The sequence below is a fragment of the Vombatus ursinus genome, unplaced genomic scaffold (assembly GCF_900497805.2).
Source record: "Vombatus ursinus unplaced genomic scaffold, bare-nosed wombat genome assembly UNPS02014781.1, whole genome shotgun sequence".
NCBI classification, from domain to species: domain Eukaryota; kingdom Metazoa; phylum Chordata; class Mammalia; order Diprotodontia; family Vombatidae; genus Vombatus; species Vombatus ursinus.
The window spans coordinates 48,893,865-48,918,760 of NW_020954559.1; the positions used below are offsets into that span (position 1 = coordinate 48,893,865).

Sequence of the window (24,896 nt, forward strand, 5' to 3'; positions counted from 1 at the left end):
ATAGATAGATAGATAGATAGATAGATAGATAGATAGATAGAAAGATAGAAAGATAGATACATAATGTATGAACAGATAGGGAGATAGTATATTCATTATTTATTAAGTGTTACACAGTGTATGAAGAGATGGAATACAAATATAACCAAGCAAAACAGCCCCTCTACTCAAGTAACATATCCTAATGGAGGAAGACAAAACCTATAGAGAAGGAAGGCAGAGGGGGAGAAAGGAAAATGGTATTGGCAGCAAGTTAGGAGGTATGAAATGAAAAAGAAATCTAGAGTTAAATCCAGATGATAATATGGCAGTATGGCTGGGCTCCTTCATAAGATGGTGGTCCCAAAGAGGAAATCATCAATCAAGAGAACAGGACCACAAGGTGGGAGGGGTAAGAGACAAGATGGTCAGCTAGGTGGTGAAGTATAAAGAGTGCTGGGCCTGGAGTCAGGAAGATTCATCATCCTGAGTTCAAATCTAGCCTCAGACATTTACTGACTGGGTGACCCTGGTCAAATCACTCAATCCTGTTTGCCTCAGTTCCTGATCTGTAAAATGAGCTGGAGAAGGAAATGGCAAGCCACTCCAGAAACAAACCAAAACAAAAAACCCCAAATGGGGTTATAAAGAGTCGGACGTGACTGAAACCACTGAACAACAAAAAAAAGATAAGATGGATAGAAGAAGAAGACTAGAAAGTGAATTAAGGAAGTCCAGAGTGTTCAGGAAAGGCTTAATATAATGATAGCAACATTTTATAGCACATTGAGGTTTGCAAAGCTCTTTTAACACATTAAAACATGTAATCCTCACAATAACCCTATAAGGTAGGTACTACAATTGTTATTTCCCCCATTTTATAATTGAGGAAACATGGCCAGAAAACTAAAGACACTTGCCTGAGATCACACAGCTAGCAAATGTTAGATGCAGGATTGAAACCCAGATATTACTGACTCCTTCAATATTCAAACCCAGGTCTTGCTGGCTCTTGTACCGTACTTTTTGCAAGATAATATATTGCCTCTTAATGTAAAACTTGAGGCGGCCTTTAAAGGATGGCTAGGCTTCAGAGTGGTAGAATGAAGGACATTCAATCAATAGAGTAGGTAAAAGTAGAAACACAGAAATGTATGAGACATATTTGGGGGATAAGGAGTAACTTAGCTTGGCTACAGTAAAGGTTTTGTTCTGGGAAAATAAGTTCGGACAAGTAGAATATGGTCAGATTAAGAAGGATCAGGAATGCCAGGCTAGGGGTCAGATTTCATGCTCTAGTCTCTAAGTGGTCATTGAAGTTTGGCTTGTTTTTTTTTTTGTTTTTTGGTTTTTTTTTTGTTGTTGTTGTTGTTGTTTTCTTTTTGGTTGGTTGGTTGCTTTTGAGCAAGGGAGTAACATGAAGAAAGAAAGCATTGGCCAAAGAACAATTAGTTTATTATTATGGCACTATTCAAGATGACTTCTCAATCGAAAAACAAAAGATATATTTTCAAATACTACTTAATGGTCCTGATGAGACATACCAAATTTATCTCACACTTCGTCCTAATTAAAATTGCATCTTAACAAATGGTAGTTAACAACTGAGGCCATTTTCTTCTGTATTTGGTTCTCTTCCAAACCTCTCAAGTCTTTGCATTTCCCCTCTCTCTTTGCCTCTTAGATTCTCTCTCTTCCTTCAAAGTTGGAGCTCAGCCACCATCCTTTAAAAGAAATCTTTCCTGATTTACTGCAACGATTAGTCCCTGCCCTCCCAAACTGCTCTGGATTTTGCTCACTCCATTTGTATGTACTTATGTATATGTATGTATACACACACACACACACACACACACATACACATACACTTGTCACAGAGAACAATCTCATTACCCTGGGGAATTGACCTTGCTATCACAGAAATGATTAGATGATTAGGCTAATAAGAAGGCAATAGAAGCTGAGAAGATGCTCGTTCCTAAGAATATTGACTCATGTAATATTTGCTGGGGTGGTTGTTGTTACGCAAGAGGCGAGGCTTTTATAGGAAGAAGTGCTCTTGAAGAAAACAGAATAGAATAGGCAGCAGTGATCTGTGTCACTCTCATGACAGCTCAACTCACTTCCCTACCAAAAGAATCAAATATAATGATAATTCACATTTATATGGGGTTTTCAGGTTTATAAATGGCTTTCTTCACACTAGGCCTGTTTAATCAAAGATATTAAAATTTCCAATTTTACAAGTGAAGAAATTAAGACTGAGGCAAGAAGTGGCTTTCCCATGATCATCCAGCTGGTGTTCATTAGAGACAAAATTTAAATCTCAGAGCTCTGATTCCAAGTGGCACCCTTCCCACTGATGGTACTGCCTCCTGAATCATCATATCTCTGTTTTCTTTCCCTGTAAAAAAGGCAGCAGCAGGTAATACTCCCTCACTCCCTGTTTTACCTCTTCCCTGTCCCCAAGCCAATATAACCAAGCAATCAATTAGGTTGCTCAAAAAAGAAGGTTAGAATGTAACCATACTGTTTTTTTTTGAATGATTGGCATTTTTAAATGATTTTTAAAAATGATTTACTTTTATCTTTTTTTTTTAGGCAATTGGGGTTGCCTAAAGTGACTTGCCCAGGGTCCAACAGCTAGTAAGTGTCAAGTGGTTGGCCACAGGCCAGATTTGAACTCAGGTCCTCTTGACTTCAAGGCTGGTGCTCTATCCACTGTGCCACCTAGCTGCCCCCCACTTTTATCTTTCTGATATTTCTTTGAGTGACAAATAATATGAGCATTAATAAAATTTAAGTGGAGTATACGTTTTAAATAAACTATGCCCCCAAAATGGCAACGAGTAAATTCTGAGACTACAGAATCTCTCTTTAAAAAAAAAAAGTTACTCATTTGTTTTTCATTTCACAGTTGTTGTTTTTTTTTTGTGAGGTAATTGGAGTTAAGTGACTTGCCTTTGTGTCTGAGGCTGGATTTGAACTCAGGTCCTCCTGAATCTAGAGCCGGTACTCTATCCACTGCACCACCTAGCTGTCCCCAACAGTCTTTTTTTTTTGTTATATGCTCTTATATTTATATATATATATATATATATATATACACGTAACACCATGAAACTTCCTTAATATAATAAAGTTGAATAATACATACCAAAACAATAACAGTATGTACAACATTCAGTCCTGAAACTATAATTTCCCCATCTCCACCCAGATGGAGGAAAGTCATATTGTTTTCCAAAATTTACCAACTCTCTATACTAGACAAAAGGATGACAAATTGTGTAAGAATATACACCAAATACAAGAGGAATAGTAGATAGAGCACTGGTCTTGAAGCCAGGAAGACTGTATAAATTTGGCCTTACATACTACCATCTCTGCAGCCCCTGGGTAAACCATTGAATCTCTCTCCTGTAAAATGGGGATAATAATAGCATCTACCTCCAGGGGTGGTGTCAGGTTAGAATGAGATAATATTTGTAAAGTACTTCACAAACATTAAAGCATTATGTAAATGCTTATATGTAAATGTTATTAAAGTACATATAAGCTATGTATAAGCAATATAAAACTACATATACAAATATTAAACAGTTGAAGTATTAAAAGAGACAATGCATTTTATAATTTCTGCTTTTAAAAAAGGAAAGATGATTTTTGCAATTTCTTTTATTCTACAATTAGAGGTGAAATATTCCAATAGGGAATAAAACTTCAAGTCATTAGGTTTTTGTTTGATACACACAGCCACCAAAGTAGAATGTGTCACTTGTTTGCAAAGAAAAATATGAAATATAGAGAATACAGACCAGGCAGAATATTTAAATTAACAAAGACACCACCTGAAAATAATTTTAACACACAGATAACTAGGAAGACCTTGTCAAACAATGCAGGAGCGCATCTGAAGGTCAATATCTGACCTCGTGACAGAAAAACATCTGAGTAATCTGTATACACATGTGGTTGTTTAAACCTATCTTAAATATTTGGCTTCCAAAGTTCGTAACTCCTCCCCCATAACCATGAAGCTATCAAATGGAATAAGGGTGAAATGTATAATAATAATTCTCAGAGTCAGTTAATAAACAGGCTATCTCCAGATTCAGATCAAGTGATCAAACTAAGAAATCTTGTCAGTCCTTCATAATAGAAGATGACTTAGTAAGTGATGGTGAATTTGTCTTGTGCTCAGGTTATGCGTGAGAGAAGATTTCTATTTGAAAAAAACAACAACACAGAAATAGCAGGGCCACTCTTCAGAGACCAACTCTCTATACACTTAACAAAATTACCTCTCATATAGTGTTTGTGTGGCTCTAGACAAGTCATTTATCATCTCAGTACCTCATTTTTCTAAAATTATGTATTGCAAAGAAAGTGTTGCATCCATTCATAAAAGGTAGGAGTTCCCTACTTTAGAAGATCACATGAATCACAAGCCACATTGTGTCCCCCCCTCCAATCAGATTAAAATATAATTAGGAAATATTTAACAAAATAAAAATACAATGGAACATAATTTGTCTTTTTCAAAATAAATGTGTTTTAACAAAATAAATAATAGAAGATTGGGTTTCTAAGTTAATATGCAGCCTCTGGGGATAAATATTTTGTTTCTTTGTAATCATTTTCTGCCTCCTTTTTCTATTTTAGTCTGTCACTACTGTCCTATATCAATGAAATCATAGGTTCAGACTCCCCCCAAAATAAGTAAAGGCACACCAGACTCAGGAAGAACTGTACTGAAAAACACTTGGTTTCATATTTTCGAATATAATTCGTGCTATATTACTATGCTAAAACCTAATAATGTGGAGTAAAATCCCAGGGAGGCTATTAATAATTTATCATTTCTAATTTGCATAAAACTACTAATTCCACTTAATAAAAATAAGTAGAAAATTACTATCATGATTAAGCTATATATAATAACAGAAGGAAGTATGAAAATATCACAGTACATATATAATAATATAAATGTAACATTATTAAATTTTTTTTGCTTTTTGGTGAGGCAATTGGGGTTAAATGACTTGCCCGGGGTCACACAGCCAGGAAGTGTCAAGTGTCTGAGGTTGTATTTGAATTCAGGTTCTCTTGACTCCAAGGTCAGAGCTCTATCCACTGTGCCACCTAGCTGCCCCAATAATATAAATGTATACAAAGAATTAAAAAATAGGGAGGCTTGGGGTAATGGAGAGAGAGCTACCCTCGGACTCAAAAAGACCTGGGTTCAAGTCTAGTCTCAGGCACATACTAGCTATGTAATCCCAGACAAATAATTTAATTTCTCAGTGCATCAGGAAACTCTCTGATATTTTAAGCTATATTGCAAGTGTTGATTTACATTGGTAGAGAGGATTTCCTCACTAAGAGTTCCCTATGCCAAAGAAATTTCAGGTCTAGACCATCTCTTGTGCCCAGTATAAGTATGTGATCTATATACTCAGCATATATAAGATATAATAAGGATAAATATCAGAATATTGTGATTTGACCAATTTAATTCAATAAACATTTATTGTGTCCACTATCCGAGGAACTGTTATTCACAACTATATCTTAAATGAGCAACACTTAATAGGATCATTAATTTAGAGTTATTAAGAACCTTCAAGGTTACTTAATTTAAATATCTCCCACCCCCATTTTATAGATAAAGAGATAGGCTTACAGTGACAAAATAGTCATTTTGCCCATACTCAGAGAGCTAGCAATTGAGTTGGGATTCAAACCCAGGCCTTCTGACTCCTGCACCAGGGATTTTCCATTAAAGATGAGTACTGAACCTATTATCTAACGAAGCTGAACAAAAACATGGATCTCTCATCTCTATGATCATAAGGTGTTTTCATTAAAATCATATAGTAATATAACAGAACATAGATCCAAAGCAGACCTCAGAAGTCAACTTATTTTCAGTTAAGTCATTTTTCAGTCACGACCAACTGTTTGTGACCCCACTGGTGGTTTCCTTGGCAGAGATACTGAAGTGGTTTGTAATTTCCTTCTCCAGTTCATTTTTCATATGAGGAAACTGAGGCAAACAGGGTGAAGTGACTTACCCAGGGTCACACAGCTTGTAGTTGTCTGAGGCCAGATTGGAATTCAGGAAGATGAGTCTTCCTGACTCTAGGTCCAGAGTTCTATCCATTAAACCATCTAGCTGCCTAGTCATCTTACTAGCCACCATCCCCACCTTACCCCCCAACTTTATAATTGAAGAAACTGAGGCCCAAAGAGGTTAAGTATCCAAAGTCACCTAGCTATTAAGTGTCAGATGCGAGGATTTGAACCCAGGTTTACTAACTGCATAAGCAACACTCCTTCCAGTGGTCCACATTACTTCCCAAAGTTAGTAAAAATAGGCATAGCAACTTTGTTAACTTCAGAAACAACCAAAAAGTGTGTGTGTGTGTGTGTACACATACATTTGTTGAGGAAATTTATGTATTGGCTAAATTATAATAATAACATGTATAAATATTACAAATAAGTTACCTGCCATATATAATGAATTAGAGGGCCAATAATAGTATTGGAGTCCAGGAAAAGGAAAAGATGGTACAAGAGCTAAATTTTGTGGGAGAGGAGAAAGACCCATGAGATATTGTTCAGTAACCTGGGCCATGGAAAAGCTATGTTCTCAAAGCTGTGGCATTGGTTGTATTCCATCCACCCTGGAGTCAAGAAAATGCCTACAGTTTGCCCCAAGGAGAGAATTAAACCAATGTTGTTGCCCAGGGTCAGACAAGAGAAGAAACAGAAATATGTGACAAAACATCCAAAAATATCATCAAGACTTCCACAAACACATCGATAGACTTTACTTCTTACTTGTCTTTTTTATTCCGATTCTTACGCTGTGTTCTTTTGCTCCGTGCTCATTCAAGGCCCAACAATAAAATTCCAAGGAGAGGTCTTCTTTCCTCAGGTTAGCTATTCTTAAAGTGACATCTCTACAGTGTAAGTTGTTGCTAGACCTAAGAAACCAAATTATTACCTTTAGTAGTTATTCTGCAGGTTGTAAAATTTATGAAAGGAAAAAAAAATTTAAGCCCAACTAATATTACTTTATTTTTTTGTTTTCTTCATGATATCGAGAATTTTTGATGCAGTTAATACTGTTCTTCTCTTTAATACACCATCCGACTTGATCTATCATCTGAGAGCCTTTTCCCAAACAAGCTTTACATGACATATTCACATTGGTTCCTAGACAGAAATGAAAAAAAAAATCATTGATATAGTTTCTCTCCCTCTTTTTTTTACATTTTAGCTTATTTTTTAGATGAACAAATTTTTATTTTCTCTCTCTCCCACTTTCTTCTTCCTCACAGAGGTGGGGAGAAAAGCAAAACTCATGTTAACAAATACGCATAGTCAACCATTTGTACAAAAATATTTATAGCAGCTCTTTTTGTGGTGGCTAAGAATTAGAAATTGAAAGGGTGCCCATTAATTCAGGAAAGGCTAATGAAGCTATGGTATATGATTGTGATGGAATATTATTGTGCTATTAGAAATGATAAGCAGGATGATTTCAGAAAAACCTGGAAAGACTTACATGAACTGATGCAAAGTGAAGTGAACAGAACCAGGAGATCATTGTACACAGTAACAGCAATATCGTATAATGAAGAACTGTGAATAATTTAGCTATTCTCAACAACACAATGATCCAAGTCAATTTCAAAGGACTAATGATGAAGCATACTATCTGCCTCCAGAGAAAGAACTGATGTTGTTTGAATACAGACTTCATTGTCACTGTGTGGCCTGATGACACACGTAGTGCAAAGTGCACATGTCGTGTTCAGAGCCATGGTTGAAGTGAAGTTGCACGATGCAAGCGCTGCCGGAAACACCTCAGATTCATTATGTGTTTAATTTTGAATTAATTTTTGGTTGTTGCACATTCAGCAACCTTTTACGGTTGCCAAAGTTGTGACCCACAGTTTAAGAAGTGATGGACTAGAGCAGGGTTGGCAGTTAGCCTTTAAGCTAAGAATAGATTTAATATTATGAAAAAAAAAGTTTTATTGTATTTAAAATTCATTATGAAGGGCACAACTTATAAGAATAAGGAGGTTATAGTGTTTCTGTACCCTTTCAGTATCATTGTATTGTTTCAGTTGTATCCAACTCTCCATGACCCAATTTGAGGTTTTCTTGGCAAAGATACCGCAGTGGTTTGCCATTTCCTTCTCCAGCTCATTTTATAGATGAGAAAACTGAGACAATCAGAGTTAAATGATTTGCCCAAGGTCACACAGCTAGTAAGTATCTGAGACCAGACTTGAATTCAGATCTTCCACTAGGACTCTATGAATTCCCAGTGTAGTCCTCTTTCTGGCACCACTGGCACCGAATTTACCTCATTTCAAACTTATAAGTATCTTTTAAAAGTCGTGTCATCTGCAGAAATTCCCTTTACCTTGCATTACTTACCCTGGCACTGCCCACAATTCCAACTGCAACCTCCAATTGGACCATGTAGCATGTCAAAAGATGACTTGTCTACAGCAAGTATACTTAGAAACTCCACCCACAAATACAGATTCTCTTGAAAACCAAACTATTAGCAAGGAGCAGAAGAATGTGATAGACATCTTCTGCAGCTACTGTTAGATTTTCTTTTCTGGCACCCATTTGATTTCTTTCATGTCCCATTAGAATGTGAGCTTCTTGAGAGCAGGGATTGTCTTACTTTTCTATTTGTAGTCCCTGGCTACATAGCACAGTGCTTTGCACATAAATGTTTTTTTTTTCCCCTTCTATTCATTCATTCATTCATCTGAAGTCATATGGACTAAGACTTATTATGTTCATGCTAGACCAAGTGACGTCAGGGAAATGCTCTGAAATTGTTCAGAGCTCCAATACGTGAAATGTTATTATTACCTAATCCCTACTAGAGCAATTGTGAAGCTCCTAACCAGTAACCTAGAAGTCATAAAATATAGTCCGTAACCTTCCAGTCCACCATGATAGTATTTGAAGAAATTCTTACCAAGCTCTACTTCTATGAGGTGATGATTCACAGGGGAAGTAATTTCTGGACGCATGGAGTAATTACTTTCTCCTTAAAAGTAAAGGAAAAGAGAATATTGAGTGTTAATTGAGTTAGGAACTTGAAGTTCAGATTCTGAGTTATCATTTATTTATGGGATGTTCTTAGATGGAATCAGAGAAAACTAGGGAAACCTAATGGAAGAAGCCCAATCACAATTAGGAATCAGTCTGTCTTCTGAGCTGTTCACAGTATCCCACCAATGTACTAGATTCGTAGAAGGGAGAAGTCATTCCTACCATTATGAGAAATATCGGTTTTCAGTACCTTTCAAATTACACAAATTTAGTTGCTAATCCTGTAAAGTCTAGGCCTGAATTTAGAAAGTTATAAAGAGTACTGACAAAGGCATTAATGGAGATTTCATGGACTGACTTAAAGAAATTATAGGCAGAAGTGTCCAATGTTCGTTTTTATTTTAAGGTTTTGATTGTTTGTTTGTTTGTTTGGTTTGGTCTACAATTTTATCCCTATAGGGAATTTCTAGCATGGAAGTCCCCAGCTCTCCCAGTTTAAACAGTTTGACCATAACCGAGTTATTCCACCTCTCTAGGATTCATTTTCCTCATCTACAAAACAGAGGTGTTAAATTAGATGATTTCTAAAGTTCTTTCCATCTTCAAATTCTATGATCTACTGATACACATTGACAGCAACTTAGAGTTTTGGCGGAGATATTTGGAGCTCTGAATATTAATTAACTTGTTCAAGGTCACACTGACAATATGTCTCACAAGATGGAACTTGAAAGCCAGTCTTTACAATACCAAATCAGCTAGCTAGGTGGTATAATGGATGGAGCACTGGGCCTGGAGCTAAGAAGACTTTAGTTCAAGTCTGGCCTCAGACACTAACCGTGCAACCCTGGGCAAATTAGCTAACCTCTGCCTGCCTCTCAGTTTCCTCAACTGTAAAATGGGGATAATAATAGCACTTAACTCCCACTGCACCACCTAATTGTACAGCATCTCCAAAGATAACCTCTCCTTGACCCTGATGTCCTTTCAAGAAATCCTCATATTTCTCAACCTTTCACTGTTAAACTTCTAGAAAGAATTCTCAACACTCAGTTTCAGCTCCCTTACCACACCCACTCAGGCCTCAGCTTTCTACAACTGGGCTCTCATCCTTACCACTACAGTGAAACTTCTCTTTTTAAAGTCATTAATTGATTTTCTTAGCACAAAAGCCAAGGAAAGATTTTTCATTAGTACTCATTTTTCAGCTTAGTAAAATATTTTGATACCATTTATCACCCTATCCCATTCTTAGTCTCTCTTCTTTGGATTCTAGGATACAGCACTGGACTAGTTTTCATCTCTTCTGATCCCTCCTTCTAAATCTTCATTGCTAGCTCTTCTTTCTCCTATCTCCTAAAGATACTGGAGTGATTTGCCATTTCCTTTTATAGTTTGTTTTACAGATAAGGAAACTGAGGCAAACAGATTTTAGTGACCCACCCAGAGTCACAAGCTAGGAAGTGTCTGAGATGAGGATCCCATTAGACTTTGTTCTCGTCCTTGATCTGTAAACTTTCGTCCTTTGAAATTTCATGTTTCTGAGACTACAGTTTTCCCAACTATCAGATAACATGCAAGTCTCTTTCTCCAGCTCTGACCACCTCTCTGATCTCTAGTTTAACATTTACAGTTGTCTACTGGATATCCAGAATATTAATGAATTCAAAACTGAATTCATTATCTTCCTCATTAAATCTACTCCTCTGCTAAATTATCCATCATTCACAGATTCAAAATCTCAGACCTATTCTTGACTGTTATGATTTCCTTTTCCTCCCATCCACCCTATCATCAAGTCATAGTGACATACCACCACAATAACTTTTTCATTCTCCCCTTCTCTTCTATTCCCAAAGCTACTACCATGGTTGAATTCTTAACCACCACCCCACCATTTGAATTATTCTCTTAACTAATTTCTCCTATTTTCTCTCTAAATCATCCATCACTCAGCTGTCTGGGAATCTTCTTAATGCCTAGTTATGACCATGACTACTAAACCCCTTTAGTGGTTTTCTGTTGTTTGAAAGACAAAATATGACATAAAATATAAACTTCTTAGCCTGGCATTCATGGCCCTCTACAATCTGGATCTAATCCATCTTTTTATCCTAATTTTATACTATTCTCCTTTATACATTCTACACTATGGCCTAACTGCACTGTGATGGATTTGGGGTCAAAAGATCTAATTTCAAGTACTGGCCCCATTATGTAATCCCTGTGTGTAACCTTGGGCAAGCCATTTAGTCTTTATTACCCTCAGTTTCCTAATATGCAAAATGAGGTGCCCAACTAGATAAGGGAGTTCAATTACCTTTAAGGCTCCTTCCAGCTCTAAATCTAGAATCCTATGAATTTATGTTCTTGATGTTCAATGATGTAATGGGAAACAGACAATATGGAAAGTTGGTGCTCTCATTGTCCACTATTATAACATGGTTCTAAAGCAACTTCTATATGAGGGAAATGTACTGTTAACAAAACCACTTATCTTTGTAAAATCAAAGGTCATGGCAAAAGGAAAAATTGTGATTTGAGGACACCCATCTTTAAAATTATAATTGTGGGAAATGACTGAAAAGAGTACATTTTTTAAAAAGAAGAACTGTACTTTGTTTTTATCAAAGACCACTGTCATACAGCAATTTACCTTGAAATATAAATGACCTAGATGCAGTAACAGTGAAATTGAATCCATTTTCACCATAAATGAATTTACAGGTATAGTCGCCTGTATCAGCAGCCGTTGGATTTTGAATTATCAGGTAATCTTTCTTTGCAAAGTAATGTTGTCCTCTGAGAGCTTTACAATTCTGAAAAATAAAATTGTATTCAATTTCCAGCTACCCTTAATTCTCTAAATTAATTATCTAGCATCAATCAATATCATCACTTTCTCACTTACCTTAAACCAGTCCACATGTGTTATTTCATCATAATATTCAATTCTAGGACAATGAAGCATTGACTTTTTAAATGTTCCACTTATTACTTTATACAACAGGTCGTTGGGGATAACACAACTTTGAGGATATATTGTGATATTCACACATATACTATAAGAGAGAGTGGGGCTGTTAAAATAAAAGGAATCAAAATTAAAAATTTTAAAACCAAGGTTGCCACTGAGCATTCTGAAAAGAAATAAGCCTACCGTAGTCATTATTCATTATTTTTATACTTTATGAAGACTGATATAGAATGAGACTTTTAGGAAAATGAAGAAGAAAGTTGCTTCCTTGTAATTTCCCCTTGAAAAAAAAGTTAATTAAAATGATGAAAAGAAATAAAATTGCCAAAAATCCTTACAAGAAAATGAAAATTCACCTAAAAGACAATGAACAAGTTGATGCAATTCAAAAAATATTTTGTAGGAAAAGAGAAGCAAGAGAAAGATATTGGGAAAAGTGAATAGTGAAAGAGTATAATCAATAATATCAGAAATAGTACAAGATATTTAGGGCTATAGTCAAGGAATAGAAAGAGTAAGAATAAGTCTGTGTTCCCTTTTGAAAAAAATGGATTACAATTTGACAAAGAAAGGTAGAAGGTACAACAACTCTAAATTTATGTAAGGATTAAACTCCTTTATAAAAGTCATAAGTTAATGAATGTATAAAATCCAACAAATATGTTCCTTGTAAGAAATATATCTCATGCCAAAAGATATCAGGATATACACAAATTCAAACTAATCTTATAGACTAAAATTTATCACATAACACCTTGCTCAAGAAAATATGCAAATTTAGTGAAGATATCTGACAATTTTTTAAAAAAGAAATCATATCATACTCAAAGATACTTAGAAAGCACATTAATTTTGAAAAACAGCTAAACATATAAAGAAAAAGCTTATTGTCTCCTGAAAAATAAAAAGTTGAAAATTAGTAATAGTAGGAGTTTTCAGTACTCCACTCTCTGAATATGGTAAACCTACCAAAACATACATTTGGAATATATGATAAAGCTTTAAACAGAGTTTCATATATAAATATATGAAAATAATTTAATAGAAAAGCAGAGCATATATATATTTTGCCACAAATACATGAAGAAATTAATTAAGCACAAAATTAATCATGTTCTAAGTCATAGGCAAATTTAGAAATGAAATCTTCAAGGGTACATGCAGAGTAAAGCTAGTAATGAGAATATGATCAAAAACTACATCAAATCAATAAATTGATCAATCAAATCAATAAATCAATCAAATCAATAAAGTTTATCAAGGCTTTGTTGAACAAAACATTGGTTAAAAAATTGTATGGAGGGGGAATGATTAGGGGACTTCTAATAAAATTGAGTGTTCCAATCATATTAAGGGCATCAAGCCCTAAGTAGCCCATTTGTAGCTTGTGAAAGGTATGAGACTTTGCATATACAATGATTAGGAACCAGCTCTAGATGAGCAAAGACAATAGACTTGGCCCTGAGTATAGTTTGCCTCTGTATATCTCTTTCTCTGCCTTTTGCCCATAGTAAGATGTCAGAATTTAAAAGAGAAGAACCATTCTGGCTCAAGTATTGGCAAGGAAAGAGAATCTGGTGCCAGGGCAGGATCCTACTTTTCAAGGGATGAAAAGCAGGGCTCAGAATCTGAGGGAACCAAACTAGGGAAATTTCCTGCTGATTCTTCTAGGTTAAAGTTCTGGCTTTTTTCCACAATTCAATTAATTTTGCCTTAATTCTAGCAGCTTATTGGTTTGTCTTTCATAATCTATCTTGACTAAAGTCACATCCATGCCATATAAGTGCACATAGCAGTACCAGAAGCCAGGATCCCAAGACAATGGAGACCATGACTAAGTGGTGGAGTCATATGCCCAACATAGCACAGATGTTGTGTCCTGGTGTGAAATACACCAAGTAAGTCCACTAATGGTATTATGTATAGTTGAGGAACAAACCCCAGAAACCCAAACAATTGACTAACTCAAGAGAGATACTGTGTCCATTGAGGAACGGTTTGAGAATACCATGAGAAGAAATCAATGGCCCTGAGGTACTAGAGATGAAAATTACCCTTCCACACGTCTTCTACATGTGTGGGTCTTTCTAGACGTGCTCAATCTCTCCACTGATGACATATATACTTGAAGGAGAATGGGGATTTTGTTTGTTGGGGTAAGCATTCTATTGTTAGTCTTACTATGTTATACTAGTAAATGCCATGGCTAAAAGCCAACTGTGTCCTCTGGCTCATTAATGAATATAAACATATTGGTGGGGGCAATAAGCAGCTACTGAAGAATGCTTCATGGTCAGAGGATTGATAAGGTCAGACCCGGGCTTCAGGAATATCAATGTGGCAGTTGTATTGAAGATGAATAGGAAAGAGGAAAGACTGGAAGCCTGGAAAGCAATTAGGAGGTGTTTGCAATAAACCAACAGAGCAGGGATAAGGACCTAGTTAGAGGCAAATTTGTAGCACTAAATTTCTCAATGTGTCCCATCTATTTAAATTAGAAAATGAACAAAATACCAAAATAAAAGCAGAAAAGGGGAAAAGATCAAGATCAGAACAGATATTAAATATAACAGCAATTGAATTGATAAGCAAAACCAATAAAACTAAGGGAAGTTTGGGTGGGCGCTTTTAAAAAATATCGATGAAACAAACAATTGGAAGATTTTATTTTTATAAAGGGAAAGAGAAAAATCAAATAGCCAAAATTGAAATTACAGCTTATAAGAAGTGTAAAATAAATTAAGAAACTATCAGAAATTACCAGCCCAACTTTATGCTGATAAAATGTATAATTAAAAAAATAAAATAAATCTATATCCAGAGTAAGAACTGATAAATAGAAGTATGCATAGAATGAATTTACATACGTACACACAGACATGTATGCATACATACATATACATATTTGTATCTAATGATAGCCATCTCTAGGGTTGGGGGGGAGAGAAAAAAAGGAAAAAAAGAATTTTACAAGGTAACTTTATTATATATTTAAAAGGAATAGCAAGTTGCACATAATATAGGTGCAGGTTCCTGTGCAGTCATCTTTTTAAAATCATACTATGTTATGGAAATGTTTATTTTATTCCATAAATTAAAAATAAATTAAATTTTAAAAATTTTAAATAAAAAAGAGGAATATGTTACCAGACTAACAAAACAGGAAATTGAAAATTTTAAATAGACAAATCTCAAAATTTGAGATCTTTAATGAACTACCACATTTTGGTCAGTGGGCTCTAGTAGATTAGCAAAGAAAATTCTTCTAAATCTTTAAAAAATAAATAATCCTTTCATTACTTAAAGATAACATCCTATTCACTTTTCTCTACAAGGTGAATATGCTTATATTTCTTAGATAATGCAAAGATAACAATCTAAATTAAAAAACATATAATGTAATAGGATCTTTCTCATGTTATCTCACAGAACTTAATCAGTTTTAAAGTGTTAATTTGATCTTTCCAGACATTCCCTGTTTTACCTGCTTCAAGTTTACTGGTTTTTATGTTTTTGTGCCTCAGAGCTTCTTTTCATTCTTATTTATTCCCCAAATTCAAAGCTAAGCTATATCTCTAAGGCCCCTCAGCCATTGGTAAAGCCATGTCCTTTTTCTACTGAGCTTCACGTGCTTCATTCAGATGCAGGTAAAAATCCATTCCCTGTCAGAGCTACTGGAAGTGTTACAATAATTTTAGGTTTATAAGATGGTTTAAGGGAGACAGAAAAGAAAGAAATACTTAAAGAAATAGCTAAAAGAAGAATGGGAGAATGCAATGGCTAGAGATTGCTGGAATTTCACTAGTATACTGAATTATTGTTTTTGAGTCATTTTTCAGTCCTGTTGGATTCTCTGTGACTTCATTTGAAGTTTTCTTGGCAAAGATACTGGAGTGGTTTGCCATTTCCTTCTCCAGCTCATTTTTACAGATGAGAGAACTCATGCAAGCAGGGTAAAGTGACTTGCCCAGGGTCACACAGATAGTGTCTGAGGCCAGATTTGAATTCAGGAAGATGCATCTTACAAGATGAGGAAAGTCCTTGTGCCAGTGGCAGTTGGTACCTTCTCTGCAACTTGTAGTTAGAGAGTTGACTCAGTCACAGAGATTAGTTGATTTGCCCAGAGTCACACAGTATATATCAGATGTGGGATTTGAACCCAAGTTTTTCTGGCTTCAAGGCAGGACTAAAACACAGATCAAAATAACTGACATTCATAGGTTGGCTGCCTGAAGATTTTTCTTTCATTATTTTCTCCTTAGGTCTACATACCTTTTTTTAATGCAAGTATATATTCCAGAGTCTTTCATTGAAGTTGGTAGAAATTTGAGTTTGGCCCCTGAAGAATATATCCGATTTTTTTCACTGGTAGTAATGCTTTTATTAGAATTAAAGTAAGTCCAGTAAATTTCAAATCCAGTTTTTCTTCCGGGACACAACACAATGAAAGCCTCATTTTCCATTGCATTATAGTGTGGAGCTGCAAATGAGGAAGACAAATTGAACAAAAGTTATATATATGATACTCCAATGCGTATGTTTTTGTTGTTTTTGAATAATTTCAGTCATGCCTGACTGTTCATGACTCCATTTTGGATTCTCTTGGCAAAGATACTGGAGTGGTTTGCCATTTCCTTCTCCAGATCATTTTTCAGATGAGAAAACTGAGGCAAATAGGGGTAAGTGATTTGCCCAGGGTCATCCAGTTATTAAGTGTTTGAGGCTGAATTTGAACATAGGGAGAGAAGTCTTCCTGACTCCAGGCCCAGCACTCTATCCACTGTGCCATCTAGTTACTCCAGCCATGTATAGCTTTGAAAAATATTTTTTAAATGGTGAAATATGCATTCACAGCTGTATCAGAAATGAAAATTCTAATTTCTGATCCAGCTCCGAAAGGATGTGAAATGAATGATGCCAGGTGAATAATCATTTGGCTGGGTACTGTGGACCACCTGTTACAGTATAAGGAATAATAATCATAGGCTCTGGAGTCAGAGGACCCAGGTTCAAATTCAGCCTCTGATGCTAACTGTGTGGCTTTGGACAACTTACTTAAGCACCCTGGGCCTCAAGTGGCAGAGAGGACGGTGAGCTGGACCTGGAGTCAGCAAGACCTCTAAGTTCAAATCTGGATTAAGACATTCACTAGCTGTGTGACCCTGGACAAGTCATTTAACTTCTGTCTGACTCAGTTCCCTGAACTGTTAAAAAAGGGATACTAATAGCATCTGCTTCAAAAGGTTGGTGAATATCGAATGACATAATACTTGTAAAGTGCTTTAAAAATGCGCAGAGAGAGCAGCCACTGGGAGGAGGAGGAGGAGGAGGCGGAGGTGGTGAGCGAAGCGCTCTCTCTCATTCAGTCCATCCTCCGTCCCTTCCCCGCCCCCCAGCACTCTTGCCCCGCGGATCCTCGGATGCCTGACTGTCCCAGTCCAGATATGACTTCGTGGACAGCAGAAGATTCAGTATCAGCAGAAAAATGCCGAAAAAAAAAAGGCTGGACAGGAAAAGGAAACAAGGACATGATCAGAAGGCTGCTGCTAAGGCTGCCTTGATATATACCTGCACTGTCTGTCGGACATGAATACCGAACCCCAAGACCTTCAGACAGCACTTTGAGAGCAAACATTTCAAGATTCCACTTACTCCAGAATCGGCTAATGTTCAGGCATAAAGTTGTTTACAGGTGAATTCATGGCACCCATTGACTCTTCTACTATCTCAGACCTTAGGTAACAAACCTGCAACTGCCTTTCTAACAAATTGGTGATAAGCAAAAATAAGGGGGCTACAGAAACACTCATTTTTACGCTGTTTCCTTTTGGGCTTCATGCAAAGACAATTCTGTGTAAATGTACAGTTGGGCCCTGATTTGGAAATCCTGAAAATTAGTCCATCCTTATTATAATTTTGTTTTTTTACAATTGTAATTATATTGCTGTTCACATTGTGTAAAATAACTCATTTAATAAAGTAGTACTTTGATTTTACAACACCACAGGAAAAAAATAAAAAATAAAAAAATGGGCAGAGTAGGCACTTTAATAAATGTTTGCTTTTTTTTTCCTTTCCTCATCTGGAAATAAGAGTATTGGTCTAGAGTGCCTACCAGCTCTAGAGCTGTGGCGCTCTAATTTGGAACTGGATTTGCTGCAATACTTCAAAGGAAAAGTTGCTTCTCTATGTAAAAGCAGGTCCATTTGTCAAAGACTCAAATGATTTTAGAGCTGAAGAGACCTGCTCTCTCTCATCATTACAGATGGGAAAACTGAGGAACAGAAAGGTTGAATGACTATCTTGACTGACTTGCCCAAAGTCACAAATGGCAGTTAGGACTAAAGTCCAAAGTCAAATGAATCTCTTGTCCCAAAGCAACAGGACTGAAAGAAAACCAGCACAACACAAAAGGACCTTTGCCTTGACAACTTAGTTCCAGCAAATACTCTACCATAAAGTAAAAATATCTGAAATTAATTTTACTTAAAGTCAGACAAGAGGATTTTTTTTAATTAATGTTTTTTTAAATCAATAGAAAAATAGAATCTTACCTTGAATTGTTGATGAGGACTCTATAAAAAGAGCTGATAAAGCCAGGAAGCACCAAAACTCCATTTCCCCCCCAATTTAGTACAATTTAATTAAATAATGAACACTGGTATAAACCGGTAACGTGATGGCAAAGATGATCATCCACCAGATTGTTAGTCCTACAGAAGGTAACAAACAATATTTGCACACACACACACACACACACACATACACACATACACACAAACACACACAGACAAACACACACATCAAGAGAGGGAGATAATAGTTATTAAACATGATTTATATCCACACTGAGCTTCAAAAAATGAATGAATCACTCAACCATTCAACTGCGCATTTTCACCAGCTGTCTCCCAATGTGTGGAATTCTTTCCCTCTTCATCTCCACCTCCTGACTTCCCTGGCTTCCTTCAAGTTCCAGGTAAATTTCTACCTTCTGCCTTTCCTGATCCCCCTTAAAGCCAGCACCTGTAATTTGTTAATTATTTCCAATTATCCTGCATATATCTTGTTTGTCCAAAGTTGTTTGCATGTGGCCTCCTCCATTAGACATGAGCTTCTTAAGAGGAGAGAATATCTTTTGCCTTTCTTTGTATATCCAAAGCTAGTAACAGTACCTTACATGTAGTAGACACTTAAAAAATGCTTGTTCATTGATTGAGCACCTACTTTATCCCTAACATTATTTTAACTACCCAGAACTATATCTAGTCCTGCTGGCCCAACAAAGCAACATTTTATTTGTCTCGAAGCTGTCTCGAAGACCTAGATTCAAAGCCTGCCTCTGACCTGGACTAACTGGAGCACCCTAGGCAAATCTCTTCCTGTCTCTGACACTCAGTTTCCTCAGTGTAAAATGAAGGAATTGGACCCAATGACCTTTGTGTCCCTCCCAACTCTAAATCTATGATCCTTTTATCCCATGATCCTGCTGACTTTTGATGCATTTCAATGGCCACTCCATTTTATAGTTTGATTTCAATACCTCACTTAGGGTATTGAAGGTGTTGACAAAGTATACTAAGAAAGAATTCAAACATTTTACAATTTTAAATTTAATTTATATGCATTATTTCATTTCATCCTCACAACAACCCAGTACATACGTACTACAGGCATTAAAATGCTCATTTTGTAGATGAAGTCAAATTCTAGAGATTTTAAGTGGCTGGCCCAATGTCACATTGCTGATAAGCAGAAAAAATAGGATTTGAATCCAAATTTTCTGATCACAGATGCTGTAAAAGATAATATAATAACCCTCTTCCCCCATCTCAATTTTTATTAAATCTTTTACAGCTAAAAACTTTTCAGAGTCAAGGGGAAATTATTAGAAATTATTCAGGCAAATTATGTATGTATGATTAAAAATAACTGACATATATAAACTATAAAGTTTAGAAAGCAATTTACATTCATTGCACTATCAGAGCCTCAAAATAACCCTATAACATGAGTATGATAGGCATTTTTAGCTCCATTTTACAGATGATGGAACTAAAACTCAGGAAAAGTTAAGTGATTTTCCCATATTCCCACAGCTAGTAAATGTTAGTACTGTATTTCATACCCGCAATTCTCTCCTGACTACAAATCCAGTTTTCTTTATACCTCACCAAGGAAACCAAGATATCTGACAGATTTCTCTTCCTTCCCCTCCACTACACACACACAAACACATTCCTGAAGTATAAAAGCAAGAAAAGATAGGGAGAGCAATTAAGCACTCTCATCTTAATTTAAGCAAATGAGATCATTCAAACTAGTTTGTGTCAAAAATCATTTGGACCTCTTCCACTCACTAAACTTCAGAATAGCTACTTTTGCTACTAGCCCACCCGTCAGGAAGAAACTTTGTAGAAAAAAAAGTGTACTTTTTTTTCCTTTAAAATGGTACGAGTGGGAAGGTAAGAGTGTGGTGTTGGGAGTTGGAATTCAGGGATAGAAATATAAACATAAAATTTTAAATACAATAGTGGTCTTTCAAAGCTTTCTGATATTTTTTCCCTTGAGTTTATTCACAAAAATCACCATTCCTCTTAATTAGTTTTACATTATAGACAGATAATTATTTTGTACTCACCCAAATTAAGGGACCAAAGTGAATGCACTAATCTGGCTAGGGACTGATTCCAAATTTTTGGGTCTTATTGTAAGCCATTAGATACCCCTGTTCAGTGTTTAAGTGGGAGACAACCACATAAAAGCTCTTCATGCCCAAGTTATTTCCATTCACCCACACACCAACCCTCCCACTAAAGTTTATTTTAAGCTAAAATCAATGATTTGATCTAGTATGAAGAAAACACATTGAAACCACAACTCTTTCCCTTAGTATAGAAACACTTAAAACATCATTTCAACATTTAGAGGAAGAATTTGTTTTAGTAAATTACCAAATAGTCTCATTTCTGCCTGGTCAGTTGCCTTAAATAATATTTGTTCATCTCAGTAATTTCCTCTTATTTTTAATTTCTGACTAAAGCTGGAAGATATTGGTCTGGCGGCTACCGAATCTGCTACAGAATCTTTCCTTTTGTCTGGAATGAAAATGAGATAGCTATTTAGGCACACATCCCCTTTCATATATTAAATTCTGTTACAAACCAAAGTCAAAAGAATTGGACATATAGTAGAAGCTCCCCAAATTCACTTAAATGATTCATTGAAACCATTGAATGGTTTCATTCAAAGAAGTCAAGGTCAGGCTTACAGTTCAATAGATTGAACTGAAATCGTTTTGAACAGAAGGCAGTTTTTACAAATTAGGGATGGATGCAAAGAGTGAACAGATTAGCTATCCCACCCCTCAGGGAGTCCTGCAAGCCATCTGGTATGGTTAATTTGAGTGGGTTTCCCCAGAACAGAGTGGTAATCACCTGTGATATTTGGAATGGGAAGTTCTGTGTTCAAATGCTTTCTCCTACATTTTCTTTCTTTCTGCCTGCTTGACTTTGGGCTAATCCCTTTCTTCATTTATAAAATGAGAAGGTCACACTAGATAATAAAGAAAAACTACTCCAGCTGTAAATCTAAGATCTTCTGATGACCCAGAGCTGCTAAAATGTCTCGGTCAAACTGATTCAGTTCTACAAACATTTAATTAAGCACCTACTACAACCATGTTCTCTCTGTGTGCTTATGATTCTCAATTTGTAGATATAAAAGTATGCACTAGGTAGTCATTGATGTTCCTTTGGTCTCCTTTTTTTTTGTATTCAAATGGTTTTAGGTTTTGGGGTTTTCCCACACACATCAATTATGTCAAACACTTTCAGATACCTTTTGATTCATTGATGCCCTGACAACTGTTTCACCTCTAGTTCCAATCTCCTCTACATGCCCTTAATTGAATCTGGCTGCCCTTCCTATCCTTGTTCTTTTCAATGTCATTTCTTTTTTGTTTTTTTTTTAACTAATTTTTTAAAATAAGAAAATTTTATTGATCTAGTTTATTTTTTAGGCTGAACAGAGTCACATAGCTAGTAAGTTTCTGAGGTCAGATTTGAACTCAGGTTTTCCTGATTGCCAGCCTGGTACTCTATCTACCATGCCACCTACTTGCCCCCTAATTTGAAATTTAAGCAATCCAAAAAAACAGCTACATCAATAACATCTTCTTATTTAAAAAAATAAATTAAAAAAGAACAGCATGGAGAATTCTCTTTGCTTCCATTTTATATTTATCTTCCATTAACATACCTATAGTCCATAAACACCTCCTACTTGTCCACCCTCTATGACCAAGCTAAATTAGGTCAAACATCCTGTCTTTTTATCCACATTTGATTTCCCTGAGACCAAATGCTGTCTTTTTTGTAACTTCTGTTACCTTCAAGGCTGACCTTGGTACTCATTTTAACCTGTTTCTGTTTATAAAAATGTCATTAGATACTGCAATTTCCCCTGAGCCCTATAATCTCTTTACATGAAAATATAGAGATAAGGTGAAAGGCTATGTCCCATTACACTTCACTCACTGACTTAAGCCTCATTTCTAGTGTGTTATTTGACTTTGCATCATTCTTGTCTCTCAATAGAATCCAAAAGAACTATAAATTCACAGAATAACCAAAGCAGGACAGTTTGAAATATGTACAGATGAGCCAAAGGAAGAGCTTTTACAGACTCCCTCACTGATGAATAAATAATTTCTAAACTTTCTAAATAATGATTTTTATTAATAACAATAAGGCAAAATTGCTTACATCATCTCATTTGATCTTCATAATAACTCAGTGAGGAAAGTGCTATTCTTATCTCAATTTTACAGATTAGGAAAAGAAGGATGAAAGAAGAAATTAAATGACTTGCCCAGGGTCACATAGCCAGTAAATGCCAGAGGCAGGTTTCAGACCTAGGTATTTTTGATTCTAAGATCAAAACCCTATCTGATATGCCAAGTTGCAGAATGATCTGACTACATGTGCTTTCACACAGAGCACAAAGGCATCTTCTATTTAATAAATATTTAATAAACAATCCTAAAGCAGATGATGACCCTGGACTAGGTACTTGAAGTATTTCTATCTGGATGGCTAGAGATATGCCAATAGTAAGTTTTCACAGCTTACAATTTAATTCAAGGCTACTTCTGAACTTAAAATTCTATGAGAGGTAAGCTGAGGGTTGAAATTTGGGGTTCATTAAAGGGTTCCTTTAAAAAAAAGAGGGAAAAAGTCAGGTCCTCGTTAAGAATGACACTAGATGTGGAAATACATTTAAAAATGATTGCACATGTGTTGCCTTTATCAGATTGCATTCCATCTTGGGGAGAGGGGAAGGGAGGGAGGGGGAAAATTTGTAACTCAAAATCTTATAAAAGTGAATGGGGAAAACTAAAAACAAATAACTAATTTTTAAAAAATAAATAATTTTTAAATAAATAATAAGAATGAGACTACAGCCCTAGCAGAAGGATTTGGGGCCAATACCAACCATGCATTGTGGTACAATGAACATAGAGTGGACTTTGAAGTCAGGAAGACCTGGGCTCAAATCCTACCTGTAACACATACTACTTCTGCGATCCTGGATAGATCACTTAACTTCACAATGTACTTAGGCAACTTTCTAACATTTTAAGTAGTAGAGAAAGTTTCAACCCACATTGGTAAATGTAATTTCCTCACCTGGGAAGGACTAAACCACGGAAATGATAGATCCAGTCTCTGTCTCAGGCTAACCTTGCTAATTCATTGCATGTTAAGAAAGGAGGAGAAAAAAAAAAAGCACAGTATTTCCTTCCCTGATTTGTTAGCCAGGTATCCTGACCTTTCTAAAAAATGGCAAATTAAGATAATTCCTCTATGATAAGAAAGAAAGATCCATGTCCATAGGTTCCCCTAGCTTCCTTCTCTTACTGTGAAAGGAAGCTGGCATCCAGGTCCATTGAAAAGTATTTCAAACATGAGTGCAAATTAAAATTGAAGCAGATTTTCATTCTAAAGCTGCAATTCAATTCAGTTCAAATCAACAAACATATGCTAAGCACCCTCTAGGTACCAAGGCAATATGCTAGGGTTGACATATGAGACCCCTAGAATTGGTAAACAACTAATAAGAACATGTATCCCCCAAACATAGTGAACAATTGGCAAACATTTATTAATGATGCTAGTTTTGATTGACAGTTTCCTTTCATCATACCCTTAGGTAAGCAATCAACAATCAAATCTTGGTTAACGCCTATAGGCAGAACCATAAGAAACATAATAGAGACCTCCATTCTTTAGCCTGAATTCAGAGGAAAGCAGACCTGATTTCATAGAAATGGGGGATGCTCTACCTATGGAAATAGAAAATAGATTTTAAAAAACAGTAAAGGTAGTTAACATGTGACCTAGGATACAATATGTGAATTAGCTTTCAGACACAAGACAGTAAAAACACTTTCAGATATAGGATGATAAAAACTCTAAGTAAAACATCTTTTTTTTTTGCTGAGGCTTTGGGTGGAGGGGAGGAAGGAGAGAAAAAGATGGAAAGAAGGAAGGAAGGAAGGGATAAAAAGGGAAGGAGGTAAGAAAAAAGGAAGAAGAGCAAAAGAGAGAAAGGATGAAAGAAAGAGAAAGCGAGCAGTATTTGCTTGTTTTAAGTAATAGAGAGTTTTCAGTATCATCTATTTTCTGTGTCACAGCAAATCCAACTAACTCTTTTTTTTCCCCTGTGGTCTGATCAGCCAAGAGAAATAGAGTAAAAAGAGAACTTTTCTGCTGAAAACTTCAGAACTTTCAAAAGATAAAGTCTCATCTCTGTTCCTAATTCTGGCTAAGTTGAG

The 24,896-nt window shown here is 35.9% G+C and overlaps 1 protein-coding gene and 1 pseudogene across 3 annotated transcripts in view; one reads left to right on the forward strand and one right to left on the reverse strand.

The window, feature by feature from the left end:
• The window catches only part of LOC114046238 (interleukin-1 receptor-like 1), a 57,267-nt gene that overhangs the window by 6,294 nt on the left and 26,077 nt on the right, over positions 1-24,896 (reverse strand). For 2 of the 3 annotated variants that reach the window (XM_027866494.1, XM_027866493.1), the window contains 7 exons: positions 18,613-18,771; positions 16,331-16,538; positions 11,993-12,161; positions 11,738-11,900; positions 9,005-9,076; positions 7,065-7,206; positions 6,829-6,974 (listed from right to left, as the gene is read on the reverse strand). In XM_027866494.1, the coding sequence (XP_027722295.1) occupies positions 6,829-6,974; positions 7,065-7,206; positions 9,005-9,076; positions 11,738-11,900; positions 11,993-12,161; positions 16,331-16,538; positions 18,613-18,676 (964 nt within the window). In that variant the 5' untranslated portion in view covers positions 18,677-18,771. The remainder of the gene's footprint in view (positions 1-6,828; positions 6,975-7,064; positions 7,207-9,004; positions 9,077-11,737; positions 11,901-11,992; positions 12,162-16,330; positions 16,539-18,612; positions 18,772-24,896) is intronic. The other variant, XM_027866495.1, reaches the window with a different exon arrangement.
• LOC114046139 lies at positions 17,347-17,738 on the forward strand (annotated as a pseudogene).